The sequence below is a fragment of the Semicossyphus pulcher genome, unplaced genomic scaffold, assembly GCF_022749685.1.
Source record: "Semicossyphus pulcher isolate SPU_LCO1_2020_fin unplaced genomic scaffold, fSemPul1.0.p SCAF_29, whole genome shotgun sequence".
NCBI classification, from domain to species: Eukaryota; Metazoa; Chordata; class Actinopteri; order Labriformes; family Labridae; genus Semicossyphus; species Semicossyphus pulcher.
In genome coordinates this window covers 187,501-213,936 of record NW_027211703.1, presented here as the reverse complement: position 1 = coordinate 213,936, position 26,436 = coordinate 187,501, and the positions used below count along the sequence as shown (strand labels likewise).

General features: G+C 41.9%; 2 protein-coding genes across 20 annotated transcripts in view; one reads left to right on the top strand and one right to left on the bottom strand.

The window, feature by feature from the left end:
* On the top strand, nt 1-10,192 carry mlh1 (mutL homolog 1, colon cancer, nonpolyposis type 2 (E. coli)). Its single transcript, XM_069677397.1, has 19 exons — nt 1-333; nt 855-945; nt 1,015-1,113; nt 1,199-1,272; nt 1,811-1,883; nt 6,099-6,190; nt 6,342-6,384; nt 6,464-6,552; nt 6,620-6,732; nt 6,810-6,903; nt 6,970-7,123; nt 7,280-7,596; nt 8,769-8,887; nt 9,001-9,109; nt 9,182-9,245; nt 9,325-9,489; nt 9,578-9,676; nt 9,801-9,893; nt 9,968-10,192. Exons 1-19 carry the CDS (start codon nt 227-229, stop codon nt 10,121-10,123), a joined length of 2,151 nt encoding a protein of 716 aa, XP_069533498.1. The 5' UTR covers nt 1-226; the 3' UTR covers nt 10,124-10,192.
* Nucleotides 10,193-10,433: 241 nt separating this feature from the next.
* The window catches only part of lrrfip2 (leucine rich repeat (in FLII) interacting protein 2), a 36,868-nt gene continuing 20,865 nt past the window's right edge, over nt 10,434-26,436 (bottom strand). For 2 of the 19 annotated variants that reach the window (XM_069677373.1, XM_069677374.1), the window contains exons 8-27: nt 25,418-25,465; nt 25,145-25,213; nt 24,972-25,061; nt 22,965-23,012; nt 22,483-22,536; nt 21,945-22,001; nt 21,710-21,781; nt 20,621-20,734; nt 20,260-20,301; nt 19,856-19,987; nt 19,482-19,553; nt 18,663-18,833; nt 18,488-18,580; nt 17,644-17,736; nt 14,299-14,400; nt 13,876-14,008; nt 13,446-13,616; nt 13,291-13,370; nt 13,079-13,183; nt 10,434-11,029 (exon numbers count right to left, since the gene is read on the bottom strand). In XM_069677373.1, the coding sequence (XP_069533474.1) occupies nt 10,919-11,029; nt 13,079-13,183; nt 13,291-13,370; nt 13,446-13,616; nt 13,876-14,008; nt 14,299-14,400; nt 17,644-17,736; nt 18,488-18,580; nt 18,663-18,833; nt 19,482-19,553; nt 19,856-19,987; nt 20,260-20,301; nt 20,621-20,734; nt 21,710-21,781; nt 21,945-22,001; nt 22,483-22,536; nt 22,965-23,012; nt 24,972-25,061; nt 25,145-25,213; nt 25,418-25,465 (1,857 nt within the window). In that variant the 3' untranslated portion in view covers nt 10,434-10,918. The remainder of the gene's footprint in view (nt 11,030-13,078; nt 13,184-13,290; nt 13,371-13,445; nt 13,617-13,875; nt 14,009-14,298; nt 14,401-17,643; nt 17,737-18,487; nt 18,581-18,662; nt 18,834-19,481; nt 19,554-19,855; nt 19,988-20,259; nt 20,302-20,620; nt 20,735-21,709; nt 21,782-21,944; nt 22,002-22,482; nt 22,537-22,964; nt 23,013-24,971; nt 25,062-25,144; nt 25,214-25,417; nt 25,466-26,436) is intronic. The other 17 variants (XM_069677377.1, XM_069677376.1, XM_069677375.1 and 14 more) reach the window with 17 other exon arrangements.

The following is a 26,436-nucleotide window of genomic DNA, read 5'->3' as shown; positions in this document are numbered from 1 at the left end:
CTTAAGCGGTTACTGACGAAGATTGTTGTGAGAATAATACTTCAAGCGTGCTTTGATATTTTGAGACGCGTGAGACCTCTTTACTTTTTCTCAGCTTTGGTCCTAAGCATGGCGCCGAGTTTCCTAAACGAGTTGTGATTCTCCTTTTTAACTAAAGCTTCGACCTTTCTGTCTGCGTGTTTGAGTATTCACAGCTTTTACCGGATATTTAACGAGCACCGCAAACATGGCGGGAGTCATCCGGAGGCTCGACGAGACGGTTGTGAACCGCATCGCTGCGGGAGAAGTGATCCAGCGTCCAGCCAACGGTGTCAAAGAGCTGATTGAAAACTGGTACGTAACAAATTACAAGACACATTAATTTAATATGGGATTCAACGGGAGCTAGAGCTTAAGCTAATGTGCCAATGCTGTGTGTTTACCAACAAGCTACATGACACATTTATTTAATGCAGGAATTATCATGAGCTAGTGCTTATGCTTTCTTAGACCTCAGACCATACTGTATTACACAGATAAATAAACATAAACAAATCAGCTGCTCTGCTGTCACATGTAAACCCACACATTAACAAGAGGGCAGAAACATGTGTATGTGTTGCTTGGCAACAGTCCAGTTAAAATCAAGTAGTGGTGGAACTAGTTGAGTTCCTTTTTACTGTAGATCTTGAATTAATATCAAACTGTGAGTCATGTTGTTATACTGAATATCAGCACGCTGTGAATATCTGCGACTGAATCACAGCGTCACAGAGTTACTGTGTAACGTAGTTAGCATAGTTAGCTCAGTTAGCCCACTAACATTGCTGACTGTATAATTACATGTAAAGTGAAACTTTAACTGTATGTTTCAGTTTGGATGCAAAGTCCACAAACATCCAAGTGATGGTGAAAGAAGGGGGACTGAAGCTGCTCCAGATTCAAGACAACGGAACCGGAATCAGGGTGGGTCAGTAAACACCTATGTCTCTCTCTGCTACCTGTTAGTCTTTTGACTGTATGTTTCTGAGGCAGAGAGAAGATCTGGAGATCGTCTGTGAAAGATTTACAACCAGCAAACTGCAGACGTTTGACGACCTGTCTGAGATTTCAACGTACGGATTCAGAGGAGAGGTGAGACGCTGGTTAATACACGAGTTAATTCAGGTGATAAACTCTGGCTATTGTTTGCCACATTTCCTGTTGTCTTGTTTTTCAGGCTCTTGCTAGTATCAGCCATGTTGCCCATGTGACCATCACCACAAAGACGGCTCATGCTAAGTGTGCATACAGGTATGCTAACATGAGCGTCCTCTCTGTACTCCTATGAATACACATACAATATTATAATAATAATAATAATAATAATAACATTATTAACAATGGGCTGCACAGTGGTGCAGTGGTAAGCGCTGTTGCCTCACAGCTAGAAGGTCACCGGTTCAAACCCCGGTTTGGGCGAGGTGGGCCTTTCTGTGTGGAGTTTGCATGTTCTCCTCGTGCATGCGTGGGTTCCCTCCAGGGTCTCCGGCTTCCTCCCACAGTCCAAAGACATGCTTGAAATTGGTGACTCTAACGCCGGGGACACACCGGATTCCATTCGTAAATTGCCCATAGGTGTAAGTGCGAAAGGTTGTCTGTCTCTATGTGTCAGCCCTGTGATTGACTGGCGACCAGATTAGGGTGTACCCCGCCCTTCGCCCAATTACAGCTGGGATAGGCTCCAGACCCCCGGCACCCTGAACAGGATAAGCGGTATAGATAATGGATGGATGGATAATAACAATAATAATGTGTTATATCTAATAACACATTGATGTATGTCATGCAGAGCGACTTACAGCGATGGTAAACTGAGAGGAAGTCCTAAAGCCTGCGCAGGAAACCAGGGGACTCAGATACTCGTGAGTACATGAACTGTTTACTACTACACACATACCACTACTACACATACTACTACACACATACCACTACACACATACTACTACGCACATACCACTACACACATACTACTACACACATACCACTACACACATACTACCACACATACTACTACGCACATACCACTACACACATACCACTACACACATACTACTACACACATACCACTACACACATACTACTACACACATACCACTACACACATACTACTACACACATACCACTACACACATACTACCACACATACTACTACGCACATACTACTACACACATACCACTACACACATACTACTACACACATACCACTACACACATACTACTACACACATACCACTACACACATACTACCACACATACTACTACGCACATACCACTACACACATACCACTACACACATACTACTACACACATACCACTACACACATACTACTACACACATACCACTACACACATACTACTACACACATACCACTACACACATACTACCACACATACTACTACGCACATACTACTACACACATACCACTACACACATACCACTACACACATACTACTACACACATACCACTACACACATACTACTACACACATACCACTACACACATACTACTACACACATACCACTACACACATACTACCACACATACTACTACGCACATACCACTACACACATACCACTACACACATACTACCACACATACTACTACACACATACCACTACACACATACTACTACACACATACCACTACACACATACTACTACGCACATACCACTACACACATACTCTAACACACATACTACTACACACATACCACTACACACATACTACTACACACATACCACTACACACATACTACCACACATACTACTACACACATACCCTAACACACATACTACTACGCACATACCACTACACACATACTACTACACACATACTACTACACACATACCCCTACGCACATACCCTAACACACATACTACTACACACATACCACTACACACATACCACTACACACATACCCTAACACACATACTACTACGCACATACCACTACACACATACTCTAACACACATACTACTACACACATACCACTACACACATACTACTACACACATACCACCACACACATACTACCACACATATTACTACACACATACCACTACACACATACTACTACACACATACCACTACACACATACCACTACGCACATACTACTACGCACATACCACTACACACATACCACTACACACATACTACTACACACATACTACTACACACATACCCTAACACACATACTACTACGCACATACCACTACACACATACCACTACACACATACCACTACACACATACTACTACACACATACTACTACACACATACTACTACACACATACCCCTACGCACATACCCTAACACACATACTACTACACACATACCACTACACACATACCACTACACACATACCCTAACACACATACTACTACGCACATACCACTACACACATACCCTAACACACATACTACTACGCACATACCACTACACACATACTCTAACACACATACTACTACACACATACCACTACACACATACTACTACACACATACCACCACACACATACTACCACACATATTACTACACACATACCACTACACACATACTACTACGCACATACCACTACACACATACCACTACACACATACTACTACACACATACTACTACGCACATACCACTACACACATACCACTACACACATACTACTACACACATACTACTACGCACATACCACTACACACATACCACTACACACATACTACTACACACATACTACTACGCACATACCACTACACACATACCACTACACACATACTACTACGCACATACCACTACACACATACCACTACACACATACCACTACACACATACTACTACGCACATACCACTACACACATACTACTACGCACATACCACCACACACATACTACTACACATACTACTACACACATACCACTACACACATACTACTACGCACATACCACCACACACATACTACCACACATACTACTACACACATACCACTACACACATACTACTACGCACATACCACCACACACATACTACTACACATACTACTACACACATACCACTACACACATACTACTACGCACATACCACCACACACATACTACCACACATACTACTACACACATACCACTACACACATACCACCACACACATACCCTAACACACATACTACTACGCACATACTACTACACACATACCACTACACACATACCCTAACACACATACTACTACGCACATACCACTACACACATACTACTACACATACTACTACACACATACCACTACACACATACTACTACACACATACCACTACACACATACCACTACACACATACCACTACACACATACCCTAACACACATACTACTACGCACATACCACTACACACATACCACTACACACATACCACTACACACATACTACTACACATACTACCACTACACACATACTACTACACACATACCACCACACACATACTACCACACATACTACTACACACATACCACTACACACATACTACTACACACATACCACTACACACATACTACTACACACATACCCTAACACACATACTACTACGCACATACCACTACACACATACGACTACACATACTACTACACACATACCACTACACACATACTACTACACACATACTACTACACACATACCACCACACACATACTACCACACATACTAGTACACACATACCACTACACACATACTACTACACACATACCCCTACGCACATACCCCTACGCACATACCACTACACACATACCCCTACACACATACCCTACCACACATACTACTACACACATACTACCACACATACCACTACACACATACTACTACACACATACTACCACACATACTACTACACACATACTACCACACATACTACTACTACACACATACCACTACACACATACTACCACACATACTACTACACACATACTACTACACACATACCACTACACACATACCCCTACACACATACTACCACACACATACTACTACACACATACTACCACACATACTACTACACACATACTACTACACACATACTACCACACATACTACTACACACATACTACCACACATACTACCACACACATACTACTACACACATACTACCACACATACTACCACACACATACTACTACACACATACTACTACACACATACTACCACACATACTACCACACACATACTACTACACACATACTACCACACATACTACCACACACATACTACTACACACATACTACTACACACATACTACCACACATACCACTACACACATACTACCACACACATACTACTACACACATACTACCACACATACTACCACACACATACTACTACACACATACTACTACACACATACTACCACACATACCACTACACACATACTACCACACACATACTACTACACACATACCACTACACACATACTACCACACATACTACTACACACATACCACTACACACATACTACCACACACATACTACCACACATGCCACTACACACATACCACTACACACATACTACCACACATACCACTACACACATACCCCTACACATACTACTACACACATACTACCACACATACTACTACACACATACCACTACACACATACCCCTACACACATACTACTACACATACTACTACACACATACTACCACACATAGTACTACACACATACCACTACACACATACCCCTACACACATACCACTACACACATACCACTACACACATACTACTACACATACTACTACACACATACTACCACACATAGTACTACACACATAGTACTACACACATACCCCTACACACATACCCCTACACACATACCACTACACACATACCACTACACACATACCACTACACACATACCCCTACACACATACCACTACACACATACATAAATAATACAGAATGAAGCTTCATAGTAACGGTCTCTCTGTCTCTCTGTCTCTCTGTCTGCCTGTCTGTCTGCCTGTCTCTCTGTCTACCTGTCTGTCTGCCTGTCTCTCCTGTCTGTCTCTGTCTGTCTGTCTGTCTCTCTGTCTGCCTGTCTCTCTCTCAGGTGGAGGATCTGTTCTATAACGTGTCTACGAGGAGGAAAGCGTTGAAGAGCGTCAGTGATGAATATTCGAGGATCGTGGAGGTGGTCAGCAGGTCGGCCATCTTTGTTTTTCTGCCCGTGTCTTTGATGATCCTCTCTGTGTTTTCATGTGTTAACATGTGACATTATTAACATTATCACATTAATTCCTGTGTTAACGTGTCATCATGACATCATAACATTAATTAACGTTTTATTCTGAAGGTACGCCATACACAACTCAGGAAAGAGTTTTTCAGTCAAAAAGGTGAGCAGAGATTTATTTTTTCATACATAATTTTTAATATTCTGTTTCTGATGTTTTTAATTCTTGTTTCTGTTTTCAGCACGGAGAGACGGCGGCGGACGTGAGGACGCTGCCCAACGCGTCCGTCGTGGATAATATTCGAGCAGTGTTTGGAAATGCAGTCAGCAGGTATTTATTGTTTTTATTTATGAGGATAAAAAAACAGTTGGAGACTCAGACTGAGAGTTTGTTTCAGGGAGCTGATCGAGGTCGGCTGTGAGGATCCAAAACTTGCCTTCAAGATGAATGGCTTCATCTCCAACGCCAACTACTCCGTGAAGAAATGCATCCTCATCCTCTTCATCAACCGTAAGTACCACACAGGGTCTGATTACATCAGATTAATCTGATTAATCTGATTAATCTGATGTAATCTAACGTCTCAGATCGTCTGGTGGAGTCGAGCGCTTTGAAGAAATCCATTGAGACCGTTTACGCCGCTTACCTTCCAAAGAACACACACCCGTTTCTCTACCTCAGGTAACCTAACCTGTCTGTCTCTTCACCCGACTGTTACAGGTAATTTAAAGTTTTTTATCCTCACAGTTTAGAGATCGCTCCTCACAATGTCGACGTGAACGTTCATCCCACCAAATACGAGGTTCATTTCCTGCACGAAGACGCCATCATTGAGAGTGTCCAGAAACACGTTGAGGGCAAACTGCTCGGCTCGAACTCCTCACGCACCTTCTTCACTCAGGTACGACTGCATCCCTGTGTGTATGTGTGTGTGCGTGTGTGCGCTTGTATATGACGATGATGATGATGATGATGATGATGATGATGATCATGATGATCATGATGATGATAATAATAATGTGATGATGATAATGATGATGATGGTGTGTTTGAACAGACGTTGTTGCCGGGTCTGTCGGTCTCGAGCGGCAGTGACGTGAAGATGAGCAGCGTTGAGTCGTCAGAGAGAGTCTACGCTCATCAGATGGTCCGGACTGACTGTCGTGTTCAGAAACTTGATGCCTTCCTGCTTCGTCCCGGGCCGGCTCGGACCGGACCTCCTGATCCCGAGCCGGCTCGGACCGGACCTCCTGATCCCGGTTCTCCTCAGACGGGGCCTGGCGTGGACCTGGATGAGTCGGATGATGCAGTGTTGATGGAGTTTCTTGAAGAGCAGGAAAAGGACGAGCGAGACGAAGCTGGTGGCGTTCACAGGTGATCAACTTCTTTTAAACGTGAATCAAAGTTTGAACAGTTTGTGTGCAGCAGTGAGGTTTATGATGATGTTACCAGGTTCATGGTGATGTCACTACGAAGCAAGATCAGGTGTTATCGAGGTAACTGAACACCTGACCTGCTCCGGAGCAGGTGATGTCCGAGATAAGAGATTAACCTAACCCTGACCTATTGACCAATCAGGTCTCTTGATCTAGGAGCTCTGCGAGCAGATGGTGAGAGGGAGGAAGGACAGAGAGAAGAGACTAAACACTTCCTGTTAACCGTAGGAGTTTTTAAAATATATTCATAACAGATATTCATTGTGCTTTACTGATGTGCATCTACAACAGAGACTGATAAACACACTGAAGCCTGAAGTACTTTTGTTGTTATAAGATACGACAGTAAGCATTCGTACAGCTTTAAATTGTGCTTTTATTTTATATTTGCTTCATGGGTCTGTTTGATATGGCTGAGAGAAGAAGCTCTGAATCTGCCACTAACAAAAATACATCTGTGCAACGTGTTAATCTGATGTAACACACGAGTGTTATAATAAACATATAGTGCTCTAATGATGGAGCAGTGATGTTATTATATCTTTACATTCACACAGTCTTTGTTTTAGCTGTTTGTCCGTCCTGCATCCAGCAGCTGCAGCTGAGTGATGTCACTCTGCATTCTGTGAAACTTCTTCATCTCGTTCTGAAATCACAGTTTGCTCTGAGTTTGTAAAACATGCTGATCAGCTGACGGCAGACTCGCCCGTGTTTAGATTGGTCGTTTGCTCCAAACACGCCCCTTTAATGTGAGCGCGCTCAGAGGAACCCTGGGTTGACTTATCGAGTTGATAACCAGCGTCATGTGACCGCTCAGCGTGATCTCCTTTGTCAGGGTAAGTGAAGCAGATCAGGAACAGAGACCCTGGGTCTGTTGAACTCGCGTCATAGTATACCCCCCAGGTTCATGATGTCACCAAACAGTTGGCTGATCCAGCAGTAAGAAGAAAGCAAAACTCAGAGTTGAATTATGATCAGTTATGTTAATATAACATTATTATATCACTGTCTGCAGAGTGCAGGTGTTTGTAAACATGCAGTGTGTGTGTGTTGTGTGTGTTGTGCGTGTTGTGTGTGTTGTGCACGTGCGTGTGCGTGTGTGTGGGACAGGAAGCGACCTAAAAAAGAGCAGGAGGAGGAGGAGCCCATGGCGGCGCTGAAGAGACGAGTCATCAGACTGAGCAGCATCAAAGAGCTGCGAGCGGAGATCAGAGAGAAAACACACACAGGTGAACAAACTTTATCGTTCTATCGCTCGACTCTTCTTTTTATTTCCTTTGCTTCCTTTAAAACGGATCAGAGCTCCTCTGTTCAAACACAAACTGCTTTTTAATTCCTTCAGGTCTTCAAGAAATGCTGCAGAATCACTCATTTGTCGGCTGTGTGGACCCGCAGTGGACTCTGGTCCAACATCAGACCAAACTGTACCTGCTGAACAGCTCCAGACTCAGGTGAGCTCTCAGGAACACCTGGGTCTGTTCGGTTCTTTGTCTTTATGTCTCATCTCTCTGCTTCTGTTGCAGTCGGGAGCTTTTCTACCAAATACTCGTCTACGACTTTGGTAACTTCGGCGTTCTCAGACTGTCGGTAAGAAAAGTCCCAGCAGTTTGTGGATGATTTTGATGATTTAAATATTCTGGTTTATATGGCTGATTGTGTGACCCAGACTCCGGCTCCACTGTATGACCTGGCCATGTTGGCTCTGGACTCAGAGGAGAGCGGCTGGACTGAAGAGGATGGTCCGAAAGAGGGTCTGGCTCAGTACATCGTGGACTTCTTGAAGAAGAAGGCAGAGATGCTGGAGGACTACTTCTCCATGGAGATAGACCAGGTCAGCTCACCTCTCCTTAAAAAACAGATCTGAGGTTTCTTTGCTCATTTAAACAAATCTTTTTTTTCTCCGGTTGTCAAACTTACAGGAAGGAAATCTGACGGGTCTGCCGCTGCTGCTCGAGAAGTTCTCCCCTGTGATGGAGGGCCTGCCCATGTTCATCCTGCGTCTCGCCACGGAGGTGAACCTCCTGCAGCTCCATCCTGGTTACTGAACAGTCTGAACACAAACTGAACCTTAAATCTGTGTGTGTGTGTGTGTGCGTGTGCGTGTGCGTGTGTGTGTGTGTGTGCGTGCGTGCACAGGTGAACTGGGACGATGAGAAGGAGTGTTTCAGAGACTTCTGTAAAGAGTGCAGTGCATTTTACTCCATCAGGAAGCAGTTCATCCTGCAGGACGAGCCGGTATAAATAGCACTGTGAAACTTGGTCTTTAAAACATTAAAAGAACATGACTGACGTGTGTGTCTGTGTGTCAGGAGGCAGAGGTGAACTCGTGGCAATGGAAAGTTGAACACGTCATCTTCAAAGCTCTGCGTAGCCTCTTCAGTCCCCCGAAGAGCTTCAGTGAGGACGGCAGCGTGCTGCAGATCGCAAACTTACCGGATCTCTACAAAGTGTTTGAGCGGTGCTGAATCAAAACATGCTGCTTTTTTTATTTTATGTAACTTTTGTGTTTAAATTAAATTCTTTATATGAATCAAGACTTGAGCAGTTTTTACAAAGAAAACCAGAAAGGTTTCATCTGGAAAAGAAGTATCATAAGTCCCGAATCTAAAGTCTGTCACCCCACAACTTCATTAAAGCCGTCAGTCTGACCCGAGGGCAGCGAGGAGGGTTACATGACGGGATAAACACAGAGAAGCTGATCTGGAAACAAAGTTCAGAATAAAAAACAACTACAACTACATCTAAAAGCAAAGAAGAGACTGAACACAGTTCTGTAAATTACACATTTATTTTCAAGAAATCTTTTAAATATTTGAAAAATGTCAGAAACCTCAGCAGACAGGTGGTTTTACATGTTTTCAGATCATTCCGTACCTGTTAAAGGATCTTAGAGTCTGTTGGTGTGAAAGGCACTTCACTGTGAGAGGATGCTGGGAAAGTGCGGAGCAGCCGGGAGGATTTAAAAGCAACTTTATCATTCATGCAACTTATCAAAAACAAAGACCTAAGCACCCGACCAGAGAAAAAAAACATACCATGATGAAATATTACGTAGTGAAATGTCCTCACGCGTCTCCCAAAAACTTTACACTTTTATTATCTTAGTTTCTCCTTTTTAAAAAGACAGTTCAGTCCTGTGCTACAGCGTTTAGAGTTTCGTTAGCTACAAATCTGAGATTCAGCTGACAGGAAATGTGCTGCAGACGCAGTTTGGCAGTCGGAGGTCTGAGGTGGAGTTTAAGGGCTTCACGGTGACAGACTCACTGCTGAGACAGCAGAGCGTTCCTGTTCGCCTTCATCTTCTCCAGGCGCTTCACCAGGTGGCTGTTGGTCATCTCCATCTCCTCATTCTTATCCAGAGCTGTACGCAGCTGCAGGAGGAGGAGACACAGCAGGAGGAGGAGTTACACTCAGATGCATTTTTATATTTCATATTCACGCGTGTTCACCTCAGAAACACAGGTGACACAATTTCCATAGCTACGCTGATGACACACAGCTCTACATTGCTGTGTCTCCTGATGACCCAGGGCCAACTGATGCCCTTTTTAATTGTATTTTAGATATTAAGTCATGGATGGCAGAGAACATTTTACAGCTCGACCAGGACAGAACTCAGGTCTTAGTTATTAGGAGCTCAGAGAGAGAAACTGACCGTAAAACTGCAAGCACTGGCTTTTAATCCGTGTCAGCAAGTGGAAAGTCTAGGTGCGATATTTGATCCAGACCTCAGCTTTGACCAACATATCAGGGACATCACTACAAAGGCTTTTTATCATTTAAAGAACATTGCCAGAGTATGTTTCTCTCTCAAGCCAATGCAGAGACACTGCACTTTCATTACCTGCAGGATTGATTACTGTAATGCTCTACAGCTGCTCCAAAACTGAGCTGCACGAATGCTGACAAAGACCAGAAAGAGAGCACACATCAGGCCTATTTTAAAGTCTCTGCACCGGCTCCCCGTGTGTTTCAGAATCGATTTTACGATTCTTTTATTGGTTTTTAAACACTACAGCCCCCGCCTGTGGAACAGCCTACCTGAAGACCTGAGGGCAGCACAGAGCATCATGTGTTTACATGTTTTTACTGAGCTCTCTGTTTACATGTTTTAATTGAGCTCTGTGTTCACATGTTTTTATTGAGCTCTCTGTTTACATGTTTTTATTGAGCTCTGTTTACATGTTTTAATTGAGCTCTGTGTTCACATTTTTTATTGAGCTCTCTGTTTACATGTTTTTATTGAGCTCTGTGTTTACATGTTTTTATTAAGCTCTGTTTACATGTTTTTCTAACGCTCTGTTTACATATTTTTATTGAGCTCTCTGTTTACATATTTTTATTGAGCTCTGTTTTTACATGTTTTTATTGAGCTCTGTGTTCACATGTTTTTATTGAGCTCTGTGTTCACATGTTTTTATTGAGCTCTGTGTTCACATGTTTTTATTGAGCTCTGTTTACATGTTTTTATTGAGCTCTGTGTTTACGTTTTTATTGAGCTCTGTGTTCACATGTTTTTATTGAGCTCTGTTTACATGTTTTTATTGCGCTCTGTGTTCACATGTTTTTATTGCGCTCTGTGTTTACATGTTTTTATTGCGCTCTGTGTTTACATGTTTTTATTGCGCTCTGTGTTCACATGTTTTTATTGAGCTCTGTTTACATGTTTTTATTAAGCTCTGTTTACATGTTTTTATTAAGCTCTGTTTACATGTTTTTATAACGCTCTGTTTACATATTTTTATTGAGCTCTCTATTGAGCTCTCTGTTTACATATTTTTATTGAGCTCTGTTTACATGTTTTTATTAAGCTCTGTTTACATGTTTTTATTAAGCTCTGTTTACATGTTTTTATTAAGCTCTGTTTACATGTTTTTATTAAGCTCTGTTTACATATTTTTATTGAGCTCTCTGTTTACATATTTTTATTGAGCTCTGTGTTTACATGTTTTTATTGAGCTCTGTTTACATGTTTTTATTAAGCTCTGTTTACATGTTTTTATTAAGCTCTGTTTACATGTTTTTATTGAGCTCTGTGTTTACATGTTTTTATTGAGCTCTGTGTTTACATGTTTTTATTAAGCTCTGTTTACATGTTTTTATTAAGCTCTGTTTACATGTTTTTATTGAGCTCTGTGTTTACATGTTTTTATTGAGCTCTGTGTTCACATGTTTTTATTGAGCTCTGTTTACATGTTTTTATTGCGCTCTGTGTTCACATGTTTTTATTGCGCTCTGTGTTTACATGTTATTGAGTCTTGTGCATGAATTGGGCGGTGGGGATGCAGATTATTTTTATTTTGTTTTTATTCATTTTCTGTCTTTGTAAAGCACTTTGTACTTGTACGTTACCTGTATGAAAAGTGCTATTCAAATTAAGTCTGATTGATTGATATTTTACGTGTAATATATTTATCTACCTCTCTCTGGAGTTTCCGTTTGTCTGCCTTCAGCTCGTCTTCCACTTTCTCCGAGTTGTCTGCTGCTGCTTTGTATCGAGTCACCTGCCCTTCAAGTCTGTTAATCTGGAGAAAAACAAATAATCAGACATTTAGACTCCTTTATCTTATCAACTTCTTAAATCTCGGAGTGGTTTTCTCTGCGAAACATTGTTCATCTCTTTGTGACTCACGTTTTGTTCCATTGTACCCATTTCCTGTTCTGCTTTAGACAGCTTGAACTTGTATTCACTGATCTGTCTGTTTGCGTCTCCTGCACAGAGACAGTCAGTTTAAATACAATAACAAAGATAATTTCATGTGTGCTGATTAATAACCATTAACTTACTCTGCATCTCAATGAAGTGAAGGTCTGTACCATTCTCCACTCTCTCCCCGTCAGTAAACACGCCGTCCATCTTGGCCTGTTTCTGTCTCTCCTCCTCCAGCTGATTCTTCAACTTCCTGATCTGAGACAGCAGCTCGTCCTTCTCCTCAGCCAGCTTACGTAGCCTGACGTCTACACGCACACACACCGAACAGAATAGATATATAATATAATTAATATACAATACGCTGATAACACTATCATATCACACTGCAAACATAAATGTTATAAAACACTGAACATGAGAAGAACTGCAGACAGACATATTAAAAACAGTCACAGCTGCCTGGTCAGCATGACGTGACCTCTGTGTCTATGTAAGTTCTAGATAATACATACAGGTGACAGGTGACTGTCTGTATGTTCAGCTGTGTATCTGGTCCGGACTCACCCAGCGGCCCCTCTCCTGCAGACTCCAGCACCTGGGCGGCCTCCTGAGAGACCACAGTGATCCCTGAGGACTGAGGCTCGTGGTTCAGGTCTCCGTTTGGAGTCCCGTCAGGTATGATGACCAGCCCGTGTTTCTGAGGAGAGAGAGACATCTGATAAACACCTGATGGACCTGTCAGAGTCCGCAGGAGGTCTGACAGTGATCGCTGATATCAATCAGTGATTAATGTTTATATCTGAGATCAATAACAGATAGACGTTAATCCAAGGCAGCTCCATGTCTCACAGATCTGCAGGAGGCGCTGAGCAGCAGAATCAGGACAGCACAAGAAACCAAAGATAATAAAAAGCACAGGTCCAAGAGTCTCACCTGAAAGAATAATATAAAAAAACTAAAGTTCCTCTTTGATGTGAAGACACTCACCTCTCCTGTCTTCGTCTTCCCCTTGATGTCAGCAAGCTCGTCTCTGAGCTCATCTCTCTCATTCCTAATGCAATCAAAGTACTCTTTCTGTCTCTCTAGAGCCTGTCCACACCAGACAAGAGGAGGGACACAAGAGGAGAGGAGAGAAAGGGCGAGGGATGAGGAGAGAGGAAGAGAGAGGAAGAGAAAGGACGAGAGATGAGGAGAGAGGAAGAGAGAGGATGAAAGATGAGGAGAGAGGACGAGAGAGGATGAGAGATGAGGAGAGAGGACGAGAGATGAGGAGAGAGGACGAGAGATAAGGAGAGAGGATGAGAGAGGACGAGAGATGACGAGAGACAAGAGTGGGCACAAAGAAGAGGACAGGTTGAGTCTGGACAGACATACAACAGTAAAACATTGTGCATAAACATGCATCATGCACATCAGGCTAACAACAGACAGAGAGAGAGAGACAGGCAGACAGACAAAGACAGACAGAGAGAGAGAGAGACAGGCAGACAGACAAAGACAGACAGAGAGAGAGAGACAGACAAACGGGGGACAGGTGTGCATGCTGATTGATTCAGACCAATTCACGTGACTGGACAGGAGGCATTCCGGGAGCTGATACAGGTGCAGCAGGTGTTCATGAAAACACACGTTTGGTTCTTTCATCACTCTGACTAACTCTTAAAACCTCTAATTACAGACTAATTAACTCTTAAAACCTCTAATTACAGACTAATTAACTCTTTAAACCTCTAATTACAGACTAATTAACTCTTAAAACCTCTAATTACAGACGTATTAACTCTTTAAACCTCTAATTACAGACTAATTAACTCTTTAAACCTCTAATTACAGACTAATTAACTCTTAAAACCTCTAATTACAGACTTAACTCTTTAAACCTCTAATTACAGACTAATTAACTCTTAAAACCTCTAATTACAGACTTATTAACTCTTTAAACCTCTAATTACAGACTAATTAACTCTTTAAACCTCTAATTACAGACTAATTAACTCTTAAAACCTCTAATTACAGACGTATTAACTCTTTAAACCTCTAATTACAGACTAATTAACTCTTTAAACCTCTAATTACAGACGTATTAACTCTTTAAACCTCTAATTACAGACTTATTAACTCTTTAAACCTCTAATTACAGACGTATTAACTCTTTAAACCTCTAATTACAGACGTATTAACTCTTTAAACCTCTAATTACAGACTAATTAACTCTTTAAACCTCTAATTACAGACTTATTAACTCTTTAAACCTCTAATTACAGACTAATTAACTCTTAAAACCTCTAATTACAGACTTATTAACTCTTTAAACCTCTAATTACAGACTAATTAACTCTTTAAACCTCTAATTACAGACTAATTAACTCTTAAAACCTCTAATTACAGACTAATTAACTCTTTAAACCTCTAATTACAGACTAATTAACTCTTAAAACCTCTAATTACAGACTTATTAACTCTTAAAACCTCTAATTACAGACTAATTAACTCTTTAAACCTCTAATTACAGACTAATTAACTCTTAAAACCTCTAATTACAGACGTATTAACTCTTTAAACCTCTAATTACAGACTAATTAACTCTTAAAACCTCTAATTACAGACTAATTAACTCTTTAAACCTCTAATTACAGACTAATTAACTCTTAAAACCTCTAATTACAGACTAATTAACTCTTTAAACCTCTAATTACAGACTAATTAACTCTTAAAACCTCTAATTACAGACTTATTAACTCTTTAAACCTCTAATTACAGACTAATTAACTCTTAAAACCTCTAATTACAGACTAATTAACTCTTTAAACCTCTAATTACAGACTAATTAACTCTTAAAACCTCTAATTACAGACTAATTAACTCTTTAAACCTCTAATTACAGACTAATTAACTCTTAAAACCTCTAATTACAGACTTATTAACTCTTTAAACCTCTAATTACAGACTAATTAACTCTTTAAACCTCTAATTACAGACTAATTAACTCTTAAAACCTCTAATTACAGACGTATTAACTCTTTAAACCTCTAATTACAGACTAATTAACTCTTTAAACCTCTAATTACAGACGTATTAACTCTTTAAACCTCTAATTACAGACTTATTAACTCTTTAAACCTCTAATTACAGACGTATTAACTCTTTAAACCTCTAATTACAGACGTATTAACTCTTTAAACCTCTAATTACAGACTAATTAACTCTTTAAACCTCTAATTACAGACTTATTAACTCTTTAAACCTCTAATTACAGACTAATTAACTCTTAAAACCTCTAATTACAGACTTATTAACTCTTTAAACCTCTAATTACAGACTAATTAACTCTTTAAACCTCTAATTACAGACTAATTAACTCTTAAAACCTCTAATTACAGACTAATTAACTCTTTAAACCTCTAATTACAGACTAATTAACTCTTAAAACCTCTAATTACAGACTTATTAACTCTTAAAACCTCTAATTACAGACTAATTAACTCTTTAAACCTCTAATTACAGACTAATTAACTCTTAAAACCTCTAATTACAGACGTATTAACTCTTTAAACCTCTAATTACAGACTAATTAACTCTTTAAACCTCTAATTACAGACGTATTAACTCTTTAAACCTCTAATTACAGACTAATTAACTCTTTAAACCTCTAATTACAGACTAATTAACTCTTTAAACCTCTAATTACAGACTAATTAACTCTTAAAACCTCTAATTACAGACGTATTAACTCTTTAAACCTCTAATTACAGACGTATTAACTCTTTAAACCTCTAATTACAGACGTATTAACTCTTTAAACCTCTAATTACAGACTAATTAACTCTTTAAACCTCTAATTACAGACGTATTAACTCTTTAAACCTCTAATTACAGACTAATTAACTCTTTAAACCTCTAATTACAGACTTATTAACTCATTATGTGAATGTGCATGTGGCCATACAGTGATTGCTTTCTATCTAAACTATATTTAATGAAACCAAACTGTCATCATCATTAATACACAGGCTGTGCACTGCAGACCTTCACACTGTTAGCCGAGATAAACTCTATTACTGCATGCACAAATCCAAACTGTGAGTGAGGACAGGTCCAGGTGAGGACAGGTCCAGGTGAGGACAAGTCCAGGTGTGGACAGGTCCAGGTGTGGACAAGTCCAGGTGTGGAAAAGTCCAGGTGAGGACAGGTCCAGGTGTGGACAAGTCCAGGTGTGGAAAAGTCCAGGTGAGGACAGGTCCAGGTGTGGAAAAGTCCAGGTGAGGACAGGTCCAGGTGTATGTGTTAGAGTCTACAGGTGTCCATCATGCAGAGACAGCATGAGACACGTACCCCGATCTTTTTGTCCTTCCAGTTTATGGTCTCCTGCAGGTCGAACACCTCCCTGCTGAGGAGGTCCACCTGAGACTGCATCCTCTGGTTCTCCTGAGGAGGGTCGAGGAGAGACACAAGGAGGAGGAGTGACAGGAGCAAAAGGAGGAGGAGGAGAAGGAGGAGACAGTAGACGTTGAAGGGGAAAAGGAGGAGGGAGGAGAAGTGACACGAGGAGGAGGAGGAGGAGACAGTAGACGAGAAGAGAAAAAGGAGGAGGAGTGACATGAGGAGCAGGAGGAGACAGTAGATGGGGAAGAGGAAAAGGAGGAGGAGTGACATGAGGAGGAGGAGGAGGAGACAGTAGATGGGGAAGAGGAAATGGAGGAGGTAGGAGGATCGACACGAGGAGGAAGAGGAGGAGGAGATGGTAGATGAGAAGAGGAAAAGGAGGAGGATCAACACGAGGAGGAAGAGGAGGAGGATACGGTAGATGAGAAGAGGAAAAGGAGGAGGAGTGACATGAGGAGGAGGAGACAGTAGACGGGGGAAGAGGAAAAGAAGGAGGAGGAGGAAAAAATTAACAGACATTAAAGAGAAATGAAAAACAGACAGGTGAAGCATGAGGAGGAATGAACATGTTTAGGGTTCAGAGGTCAAAGTTTAGAGTCCGGAGGTCAAAGTTCAGAGGTCAGATCAGAAACAGAATCAGAGCAGAATGTCAAAGGAACAGAGCGGGGCCCTGCAGCTGTCAACCAACCCTCATCAGTTCTCTGCAGAGTGCCCCCTGCAGCCTGCAGGCAGCACTGGCACCTTTAAAGACAGGTAGGTGTAATGAGGTCATGTGATGAGGTCAGGTGCTTACCTCTATGAGCTCGTCTCTCTGGCGGATTCCCTCCTTCAGCTCCTCCTGTTTGTGCTGCAGAACCGAACACGTGTGCTTCTGTCGCTCCAGCTCCTGAAACAAACATATTTAAAAGATATCAAGACTGTACATGAAGCTGATTGCTCAGGTGTGAACTCTCACAGGTGTGTCTCACCTTTGACTTGTCCTCCAGCTCCCTCTTCATCTCAGCCGTCTGCTCCTCCATCTCCTCGATCACGTCCTTCAGCGTGTCCACCTGGTAGATCAGGTTTCCTTTGTCGTTGTCCAGCTGAGCATTTGAAACCATCGCTTTCTTATACTTCTCCTCCACCTCCACCAGGGACTCCTGGGGGGGGGGGGGGGCACTGAATTAAAGCTCACCTGTGTGCCCAGGTGATATAAAACAACAACAACACCACCTCATCCTTCATTTCTAATGTTTCAAAGTTTAAACAAGATGAAAATATGAGATGTTCACAGGGTGACATCGCTTGTTAAAGAAGTGATCACGGGTGATCACAGGTGATCAGAGCAGTGGATCACTGAGGAAGTGAAATGTTGTGAAGAGGATCTGAGATCTGCGAGTGAAACAGGAAAAAAGATGCTGAGCAGTTATCTAGATAAAGAGGTGATCTAACTCTGCTAACCTGGATAGTGGTTAACTAACCAGACTGGTAAGTAAAACTTGTTTTATGAATTAACCGTACAGTGTCCTTTAATCAGAGTCAGACAGACGACATGACTGTTATCTGCCAGCAGGTGGAGCACTGTCACTCTGCATCCTATTGACTTAGAACCCAGGTGTATTGTGGGATTTTCTCTGTTCAGGCCACACCCAGCGAGTCAAGACAGGAAGTAAGAGAAGATCATGCAAAAGGAGGATCATGAACCACATCAAACTGGGAGCAGAGACAGACTGGGGGTGGGGGGGTGGGGCTACAGGGGGGTTAGTGACGCTCCCACAGAAGAAGCAGGCATGCTGTGGCCCCTCTACCTTCAGCTCTTTGAGCCCCTGCATGTAGCGCCCCTCTACATCCTGAATCTGGTCCTTTAGCTCATAGATGTCCTGCAGAGAGGGGGAGTCGGGGGGGGGGGGGGGGTCAGCAGGGGCATGGGGGGGGGGGGGTTTAAGGAGAGATAACAGAGCACCGAGCTGCCATCAGAGACACACACATGATCAGCCCCCCCAGATAAAGCAGAAGGAAATTGTGAGACGTTCAAAGCAGGAAGAACGGTCATAAACGTGAGTTCTTCAGACAGAGAACATGTGGAGGTAAAAACTTCAGTGTCATCTGTCCACTCACATGAACACATTAATATACAGTATATCATGTATATAATATAAATATATTAATATCTGCTCCTCACCCTGAGCTCGCTCAGGCTGGTGTCGGGGTCATAGATGCTGCCTGTATCCGTGCTGCCTCGCCGTGATGACGTGCCGCCCAGCGACGCCAGTGTGGCTGCTGAGAGGCCGGGGGTCGCACAGCGGGACGATGGCTGACAACACACAAGCACTCCATCAGTCAATCTTTATTTATCTTGAACACAGAGCCACATTTAAAAACACAGAAAATAAACCCTGACATGTTTCTTAGGATCAGCTGATCCTGCAGGAAGTGATGTCATGTGTTGTTTATAAACTTTGCGTTAGCTCTCAGGTAAGCTTCCCTGCTCGATGAATTCATGGATTACAAATACATCTTTTAACTTCAAGGAGCCCGTTTGCTGCTCAGTGACGGTTTAAATAAAGGTGAATAAAAAAAACTCACCCGGCTGTAGTCTGAATACTGTTTGTCACATTTCTCATCCAGCTGAAAGAGAAGAAACAGTATAAAGTTAATTATCATAAAATAACGTACAGACAAGGGGTCATGCTCCGAGCTGGTCCGGCACTGTGGATCAAAGTTAGTTTGAAGGTTAATGTTTGGGGTCAGTGCTGCATGTTCACAGACCAAACACCACAGAAGAAGAACCAGTCCATGCTGCTGCACACACTGAGCTCATAAAGTCATTAATAAAGAATCAATAACACACCGACTGTGGGATCAGTTTATTTAAATCATGCATCTGTTCATAAATAATCATCCACACGTTTACAAGCGTCGTCACATCAGCTGACTGTTCACTCACAGCGTCGAGTTCAGGAACACTCGGATCATCGAGGTCAGACACCACGCTGCCTCGCCTGTTAGAGCGACTGAAATAATCTGCAGCCGACTCACTGAGGTCAGAGAAATCAGACGACTGTGAGGAGGAGGAGAGGGGGACAAAGAGAGAGGAGGAGAATGAGAGAGGAGAGAGAGAGAGAGAGAGAGAGAGAGGGGACGGGAGGAGGACGAGAAGGAGAGAGAGAGCGAGAGGACGGGAGGAGGACGAGAAGGAGAGAGAGAGCGAGAAGACAGGAGGAGGACGAGGAGGAGAGAGAGAGCGAGAGGACAGGGGGAGGACGAGGAGGAGAGAGAGAGAGAGAGAGAGAGAGAGAGGGGACGGGAGGAGGTCGAGGAGGAGAAAGAGATCGAGAGGACAGGAGGAGGACGAGGAGGAGAGAGAGAGAGAGGACAGGAGGAGGATGAGAAGGAGAGAGAGAGAGAGAGGGGACGGGAGGAGGACGAGGAGGAGAGAGTGAGAGAGGACAGGAGGAGGACGAGGAGGAGAGAGAGAGAGAGGACAGGAGGAGGACGAGGAGGAGAGAGTGAGAGAGGACAGGAGAAGGACGAGGAGGAGAGAGAGAGAGAGAGAGGGGACAGGAGAAGGACGAGGAGGAGAGAGAGAGAGAGGACAGGAGGAGGACGAGGAGGAGAGAGAGATCGAGAGGACAGGAGGAGGACGAGGAGGAGAGAGAGAGATCGAGAGGACAGGAGGAGGACGAGGAGGAGAGAGAGAGAGAGAGAGAGGACAGGAGAAGGATGAGGAGGAAAGAGAGAGAGAGAGAGAGGGGACAGGCGGAGGACGAGAAGGAGAGAGAGAGCGAGAGGACAGGAGGAGGACGAGGAGGAAAGAGAGAGAGAGAGAGAGGGGACAGGCGGAGGACGAGAAGGAGAGAGAGAGCGAGAGGACAGGAGGAGGACGAGGAGGAGAGAGAGAGAGAGAGAGGAGGGGGAGGAGGAGGAGGAATAAAGAATAGCGAGGTGAAAACATGAACAGATCTGTGTGTTAATGAATGAATGAAGTTTTATTCAGATGATATCACAGCTCATTAATGACATCATCAGAGCTCACCACGCTGTCTCTGCGCCCTCTGCTGCCTCGCTCCTGAGACACACTGCTCACTGTGTCTTCATCTGAGGAAGACTACAGGTACACACATCAACACACACACATATACACACAGTAAGTGTTTGTGTCGCTCAGAGTGGTTCAGTGATGTCACTTCATTATTATTGCTTGGGGGTGGAGCTTGTTGTTAGCATGTGTCTTTGTGTGTGTTAGCGACATGCTACAGGGTGGAGCTCACCACGGGGCTGCTGCGGGTGGAACTGGCTGCAGAGGAGTACCAGCTGTATTCAGATGGCTGTGGGGTGGGGTGGGGGACAGACAGCCATCAGGACTCATAAGACACACTAGCCCTTTTTCACATTGCGGTTTCATCTCAGTGTTGTAATGAAGCTCCGCCGTCATGCAGTCTTTGCTATTTTACATCGGACTGAGCAACACCGGCGTTAAGCCGCCCCAGAGTGTGGTTTTCTATAGCGTTCTGGCATCACGGAAGCAAAACGTGCGCGAGATGTAAACAAACAGCGCGTGCTTCAAATACACACACAGCGCTTTTCCGCCCTGCTGGCACCGCCGTTTACAAAGACGCTGTTTCGCCTCTGTTATGCCTCAGATGCCATCTCACAGGTGGAACGATTGCCCCACCATTATGCCTCAGTGCGTTCTACATAGAAGACGGAACGTAACAGAGGCATAATAATCCCGTCTTGACCTGGCAGCGTAAAAAGGGCTACTGAGCTGCTGAACTGTCACACACACACACTCAGTCAGACACTTACAGCTTTAGAAGTGAAGCCAGAGCCGTATAGAGCAGCGTCGTCATACACCGAAGCCTGAAGACACACCAGGAGACATCTCAGAAAAACAAGCCAGCTCTATAGTCTTCAAACACACCATAATTTAGAAAAACACGCCAGCTTTAGTGTCTTTAAACACACCATGACTCAGAAAAACCCACCGGCTTTAGTGTCTTTAAACACATCTACATAAAATGTTTTTATATATAGGAATGTTATATATATCGATGTATATCACCAGCTGAGAATAATGAGCCTCTCTGAGCCGACAGAACAGAAACACTCTTCATCTGTTTCATTGTAAAGCAACCTTTTATCTCCCTGCAGCAAAAAGTGTGAAGAGCAGAGCAGCTAAATATAAACTTAGTCTGAGCCACTGTCGGAAGAATGTGTCCAACTGACAGGAAGCATGCAGAGATACAGACTGACCAACTGACAGGAAGCATGCAGAGATACAGACTGACCGAGCTGTAGCTACGAGGCAGTGCTGTGACCACCGAGGAGGAGGAGGCCTGTGAGGGAGGAAGGAGCAGGAAACATTGTGTATAGAGATAGTGAGTGTATATAGAGATAATGATGATATATAAATAGAGATGAGTGTCTATAGAGAGAATGAATGTGTACGGAGATAATAACTATAGAGATAATGAGTGCGTACAGCCATAATGACTATATAGAGATGATGACTATAAATAGAGATAATGAGTGTGTGTACAGAGATAATGACTATAGAGATGAGTGTGTATAGAGATAATGACTGTGTATATAGAATTACTGAGTTTGTATGAAGCGATACTGAGTGTGTATAGAGATGATGAGTGTATAAAGGAGTTACTGAGAGTGTATATAGAGATGATGAGTGTATATAAGGAGTTACTGAGAGTGTATATAGATAATGAGTGTATATAAGGAGTTACTGAGAGTGTATATAGATAATGAGTGTATATAAGGAGTTACTGAGAGTGTATATATAGATAATGAGTGTATATAAGGAGTTACTGAGAGTGTATATATAGATAATGAGTGTATATAAGGAGTTACTGAGAGTGTATATATAGATAATGAGTGTATATAAGGAGTTACTGATAGTGTATATATAGATAATGAGTGTGTATAAGGAGTTACTGAGAGTGTATATATAGATAATGAGTGTATATAAGGAGTTACTGAGAGTGTATATAGAGATGATGAGTGTATATAAGGAGTTACTGAGAGTGTATATAGAGATGATGAGTGTATATAAGGAGTTACTGAGAGTGTATATATAGATAATGAGTGTATATAAGGAGTTACTGAGAGTGTATATATAAGGAGTTACTGAGAGTGTATATAGATAATGAGTGTATATAAGGAGTTACTGAGAGTGTATATAGAGATGATGAGTGTATATAAGGAGTTACTGAGAGTGTATATAGATAATGAGTGTATATAAGGAGTTACTGAGAGTGTATATATAGATGATGAGTGTATATAAGGAGTTACTGAGAGTGTATATAGATAATGAGTGTATAAAGGAGTTACTGAGAGTGTATATAGAGATGATGAGTGTATATAAGGAGTTACTGAGAGTGTATATAGAGATGATGAGTGTATATAAGGAGTTACTGAGAGTGTATATAGAGATGATGAGTGTATATAAGGAGTTACTGAGAGTGTATATATAGATAATGAGTGTATATAAGGAGTTACTGAGAGTGTATATAGATAATGAGTGTATATAAGGAGTTACTGAGAGTGTATATAGAGATGATGAGTGTATATAAGGAGTTACTGAGAGTGTATATATAGATAATGAGTGTATATAAGGAGTTACTGAGAGTGTATATAGATAATGAGTGTATATAAGGAGTTACTGAGAGTGTATATAGATAATGAGTGTATATAAGGAGTTACTGAGAGTGTATATAGAGATAATGAGTGTATATAAGGAGTTACTGAGAGTGTATATAGAGATGAGTGTATATAAGGAGTTACTGAGAGTGTATATATAGATAATGAGTGTATATAAGGAGTTACTGAGAGTGTATATAGATAATGAGTGTATATAAGGAGTTACTGAGAGTGTATATAGATAATGAGTGTATATAAGGAGTTACTGAGAGTGTATATAGATAATGAGTGTATATAAGGAGTTACTGAGAGTGTATATAGATAATGAGTGTATATAAGGAGTTACTGAGAGTGTATATAGATAATGAGTGTATATAAGGAGTTACTGAGAGTGTATATAGATAATGAGTGTATATAAGGAGTTACTGAGAGTGTATATAGATAATGAGTGTATATAAGGAGTTACTGAGAGTGTATATAGATAATGAGTGTATATAAGGAGTTACTGAGAGTGTATATAGATAATGAGTGTATATAAGGAGTTACTGAGAGTGTATATAGATAATGAGTGTGTATAAGGAGTTACTGAGAGTGTATATAGATAATGAGTGTGTATAGGCAGGAGGAGGAGGAGGACAGACCCGGGGCTGATAGGAGGAGGTGGAGGGAGGAGGGGGAGGTTTGTTCTTCATCAGGCTGCTGTAGTTCCTCTGATCGTGATACAGTCCAGTCTGAAGGATGTCATCATATCATAATAATGATAGTGATAATGATAGTGATAATAATAGTGATAATGTTGAAGGGTTAAACTGACCAGCAGGTCTTTCTTGGAGGATGAAGATGATGACTTTTTATGTCCCAGCAGGTCGCTGTACACAGAGCTCTGTTCACCACAGAGAGAAAGTTTAACATCACTCAGGTACAGGTGAGGATCACTCAGGTGATCACACAGGTACATAGAGGTGAGGATCACACAGATACATAGGAGGTGAGGATCACACAGATACATACAGTTGAGGATCACACAGGTACATAGGAGGTGAGGATCACACAGATACATACAGTTGAGGATCACACAGGTACGTACAGTGGAGCGGGAGGTCTTGAGGGCAGAGCTAGAGGAGAGGCCGTCAGACTGAAGAGAGAACAGACGTCAGCAGAATCAGGAGATCAGACACCTGTCAGGTCTGAATTAATACCTCTGAGCAACAGGTTGAGCAGTTCAACACAGCAACCAGTAAAGCAATCATTAGTTGTTCTACAGGTTGCCAAGGTGACAGAAACAGCTGTTAGACACACTCTGATACCATAAGGTAAACAAACAAGGCTTAGAAAAACAGGAAGTTAAAGTTTGATGATAAAACGTTGTCTGACTTTGTTCTTTTTAAAGTTGATTTAAACAGATTTTATCTCAAAAAACGTTTAAATGAGTAAAAGTAAATAAAATAAATATAATAGATAATGTATCATATAAAAACTGACTGATTAATGAATAATGAGCATCATAGGCTCTTCTCTTCTCTTGTTAAATATCCGGTGTGACAGTGACAGCGTTTTTTAACAGGTGTTTGAAGTATTTCATTCATAAAAATCAGGTGTTTCGCATCAGAAAGATAATTTTTCAACAAACTGAACCTGAAAGAACAGAAACAACTCTGAGTAGAGTTGAGACGCTGGCGGCAGAATTCTGATGACAAAAAGCTTAAATCGTTAAAACCACCAAATTCAGAAATATTAAAACACCAAACAGAGAATTGGGGAAAATAAATCAAACTTTATGAAGCTTTGATGCGCAGAGCTCAGGTAAGATGAAGGTTTAATCTATTTTTTTTTCTTTTTAAAGATTATTTATTAGATAGGACAGATGAAGTGAGACAGGAAAGGTAGGGAGTAGAGAGTGGGGGATGACATGCACCAAATGGATCGGCAGATGGGGAGTTGAACCTGCGATCAGTGCAACGAGAACTGTAGCCTCTGTAATTGGGGCTCCTGCTCTACCAACTGAGCTAAACCAGCGCCCTGATGAGGGTTTAATCTGAGCAGAGACAGACTGCAGGACTGAGAAAATATGCAACTACTGATGACAACATACAGACCAGAACCTGT

Coding starts and splice junctions, on each gene's coding strand:
- mlh1 (XM_069677397.1), top strand. CDS start 227: ATGGCGGGAGTCATCCGGAGGCTCGACGAGACGGTTGTGAACCGCATC. Junction 7,124..7,279: donor CACGCACCTTCTTCACTCAG/GTACGACTGCAT, acceptor GTGTTTGAACAG/ACGTTGTTGCCGGGTCTGTC. Junction 9,246..9,324: donor TCGGCGTTCTCAGACTGTCG/GTAAGAAAAGTC, acceptor TGTGTGACCCAG/ACTCCGGCTCCACTGTATGA.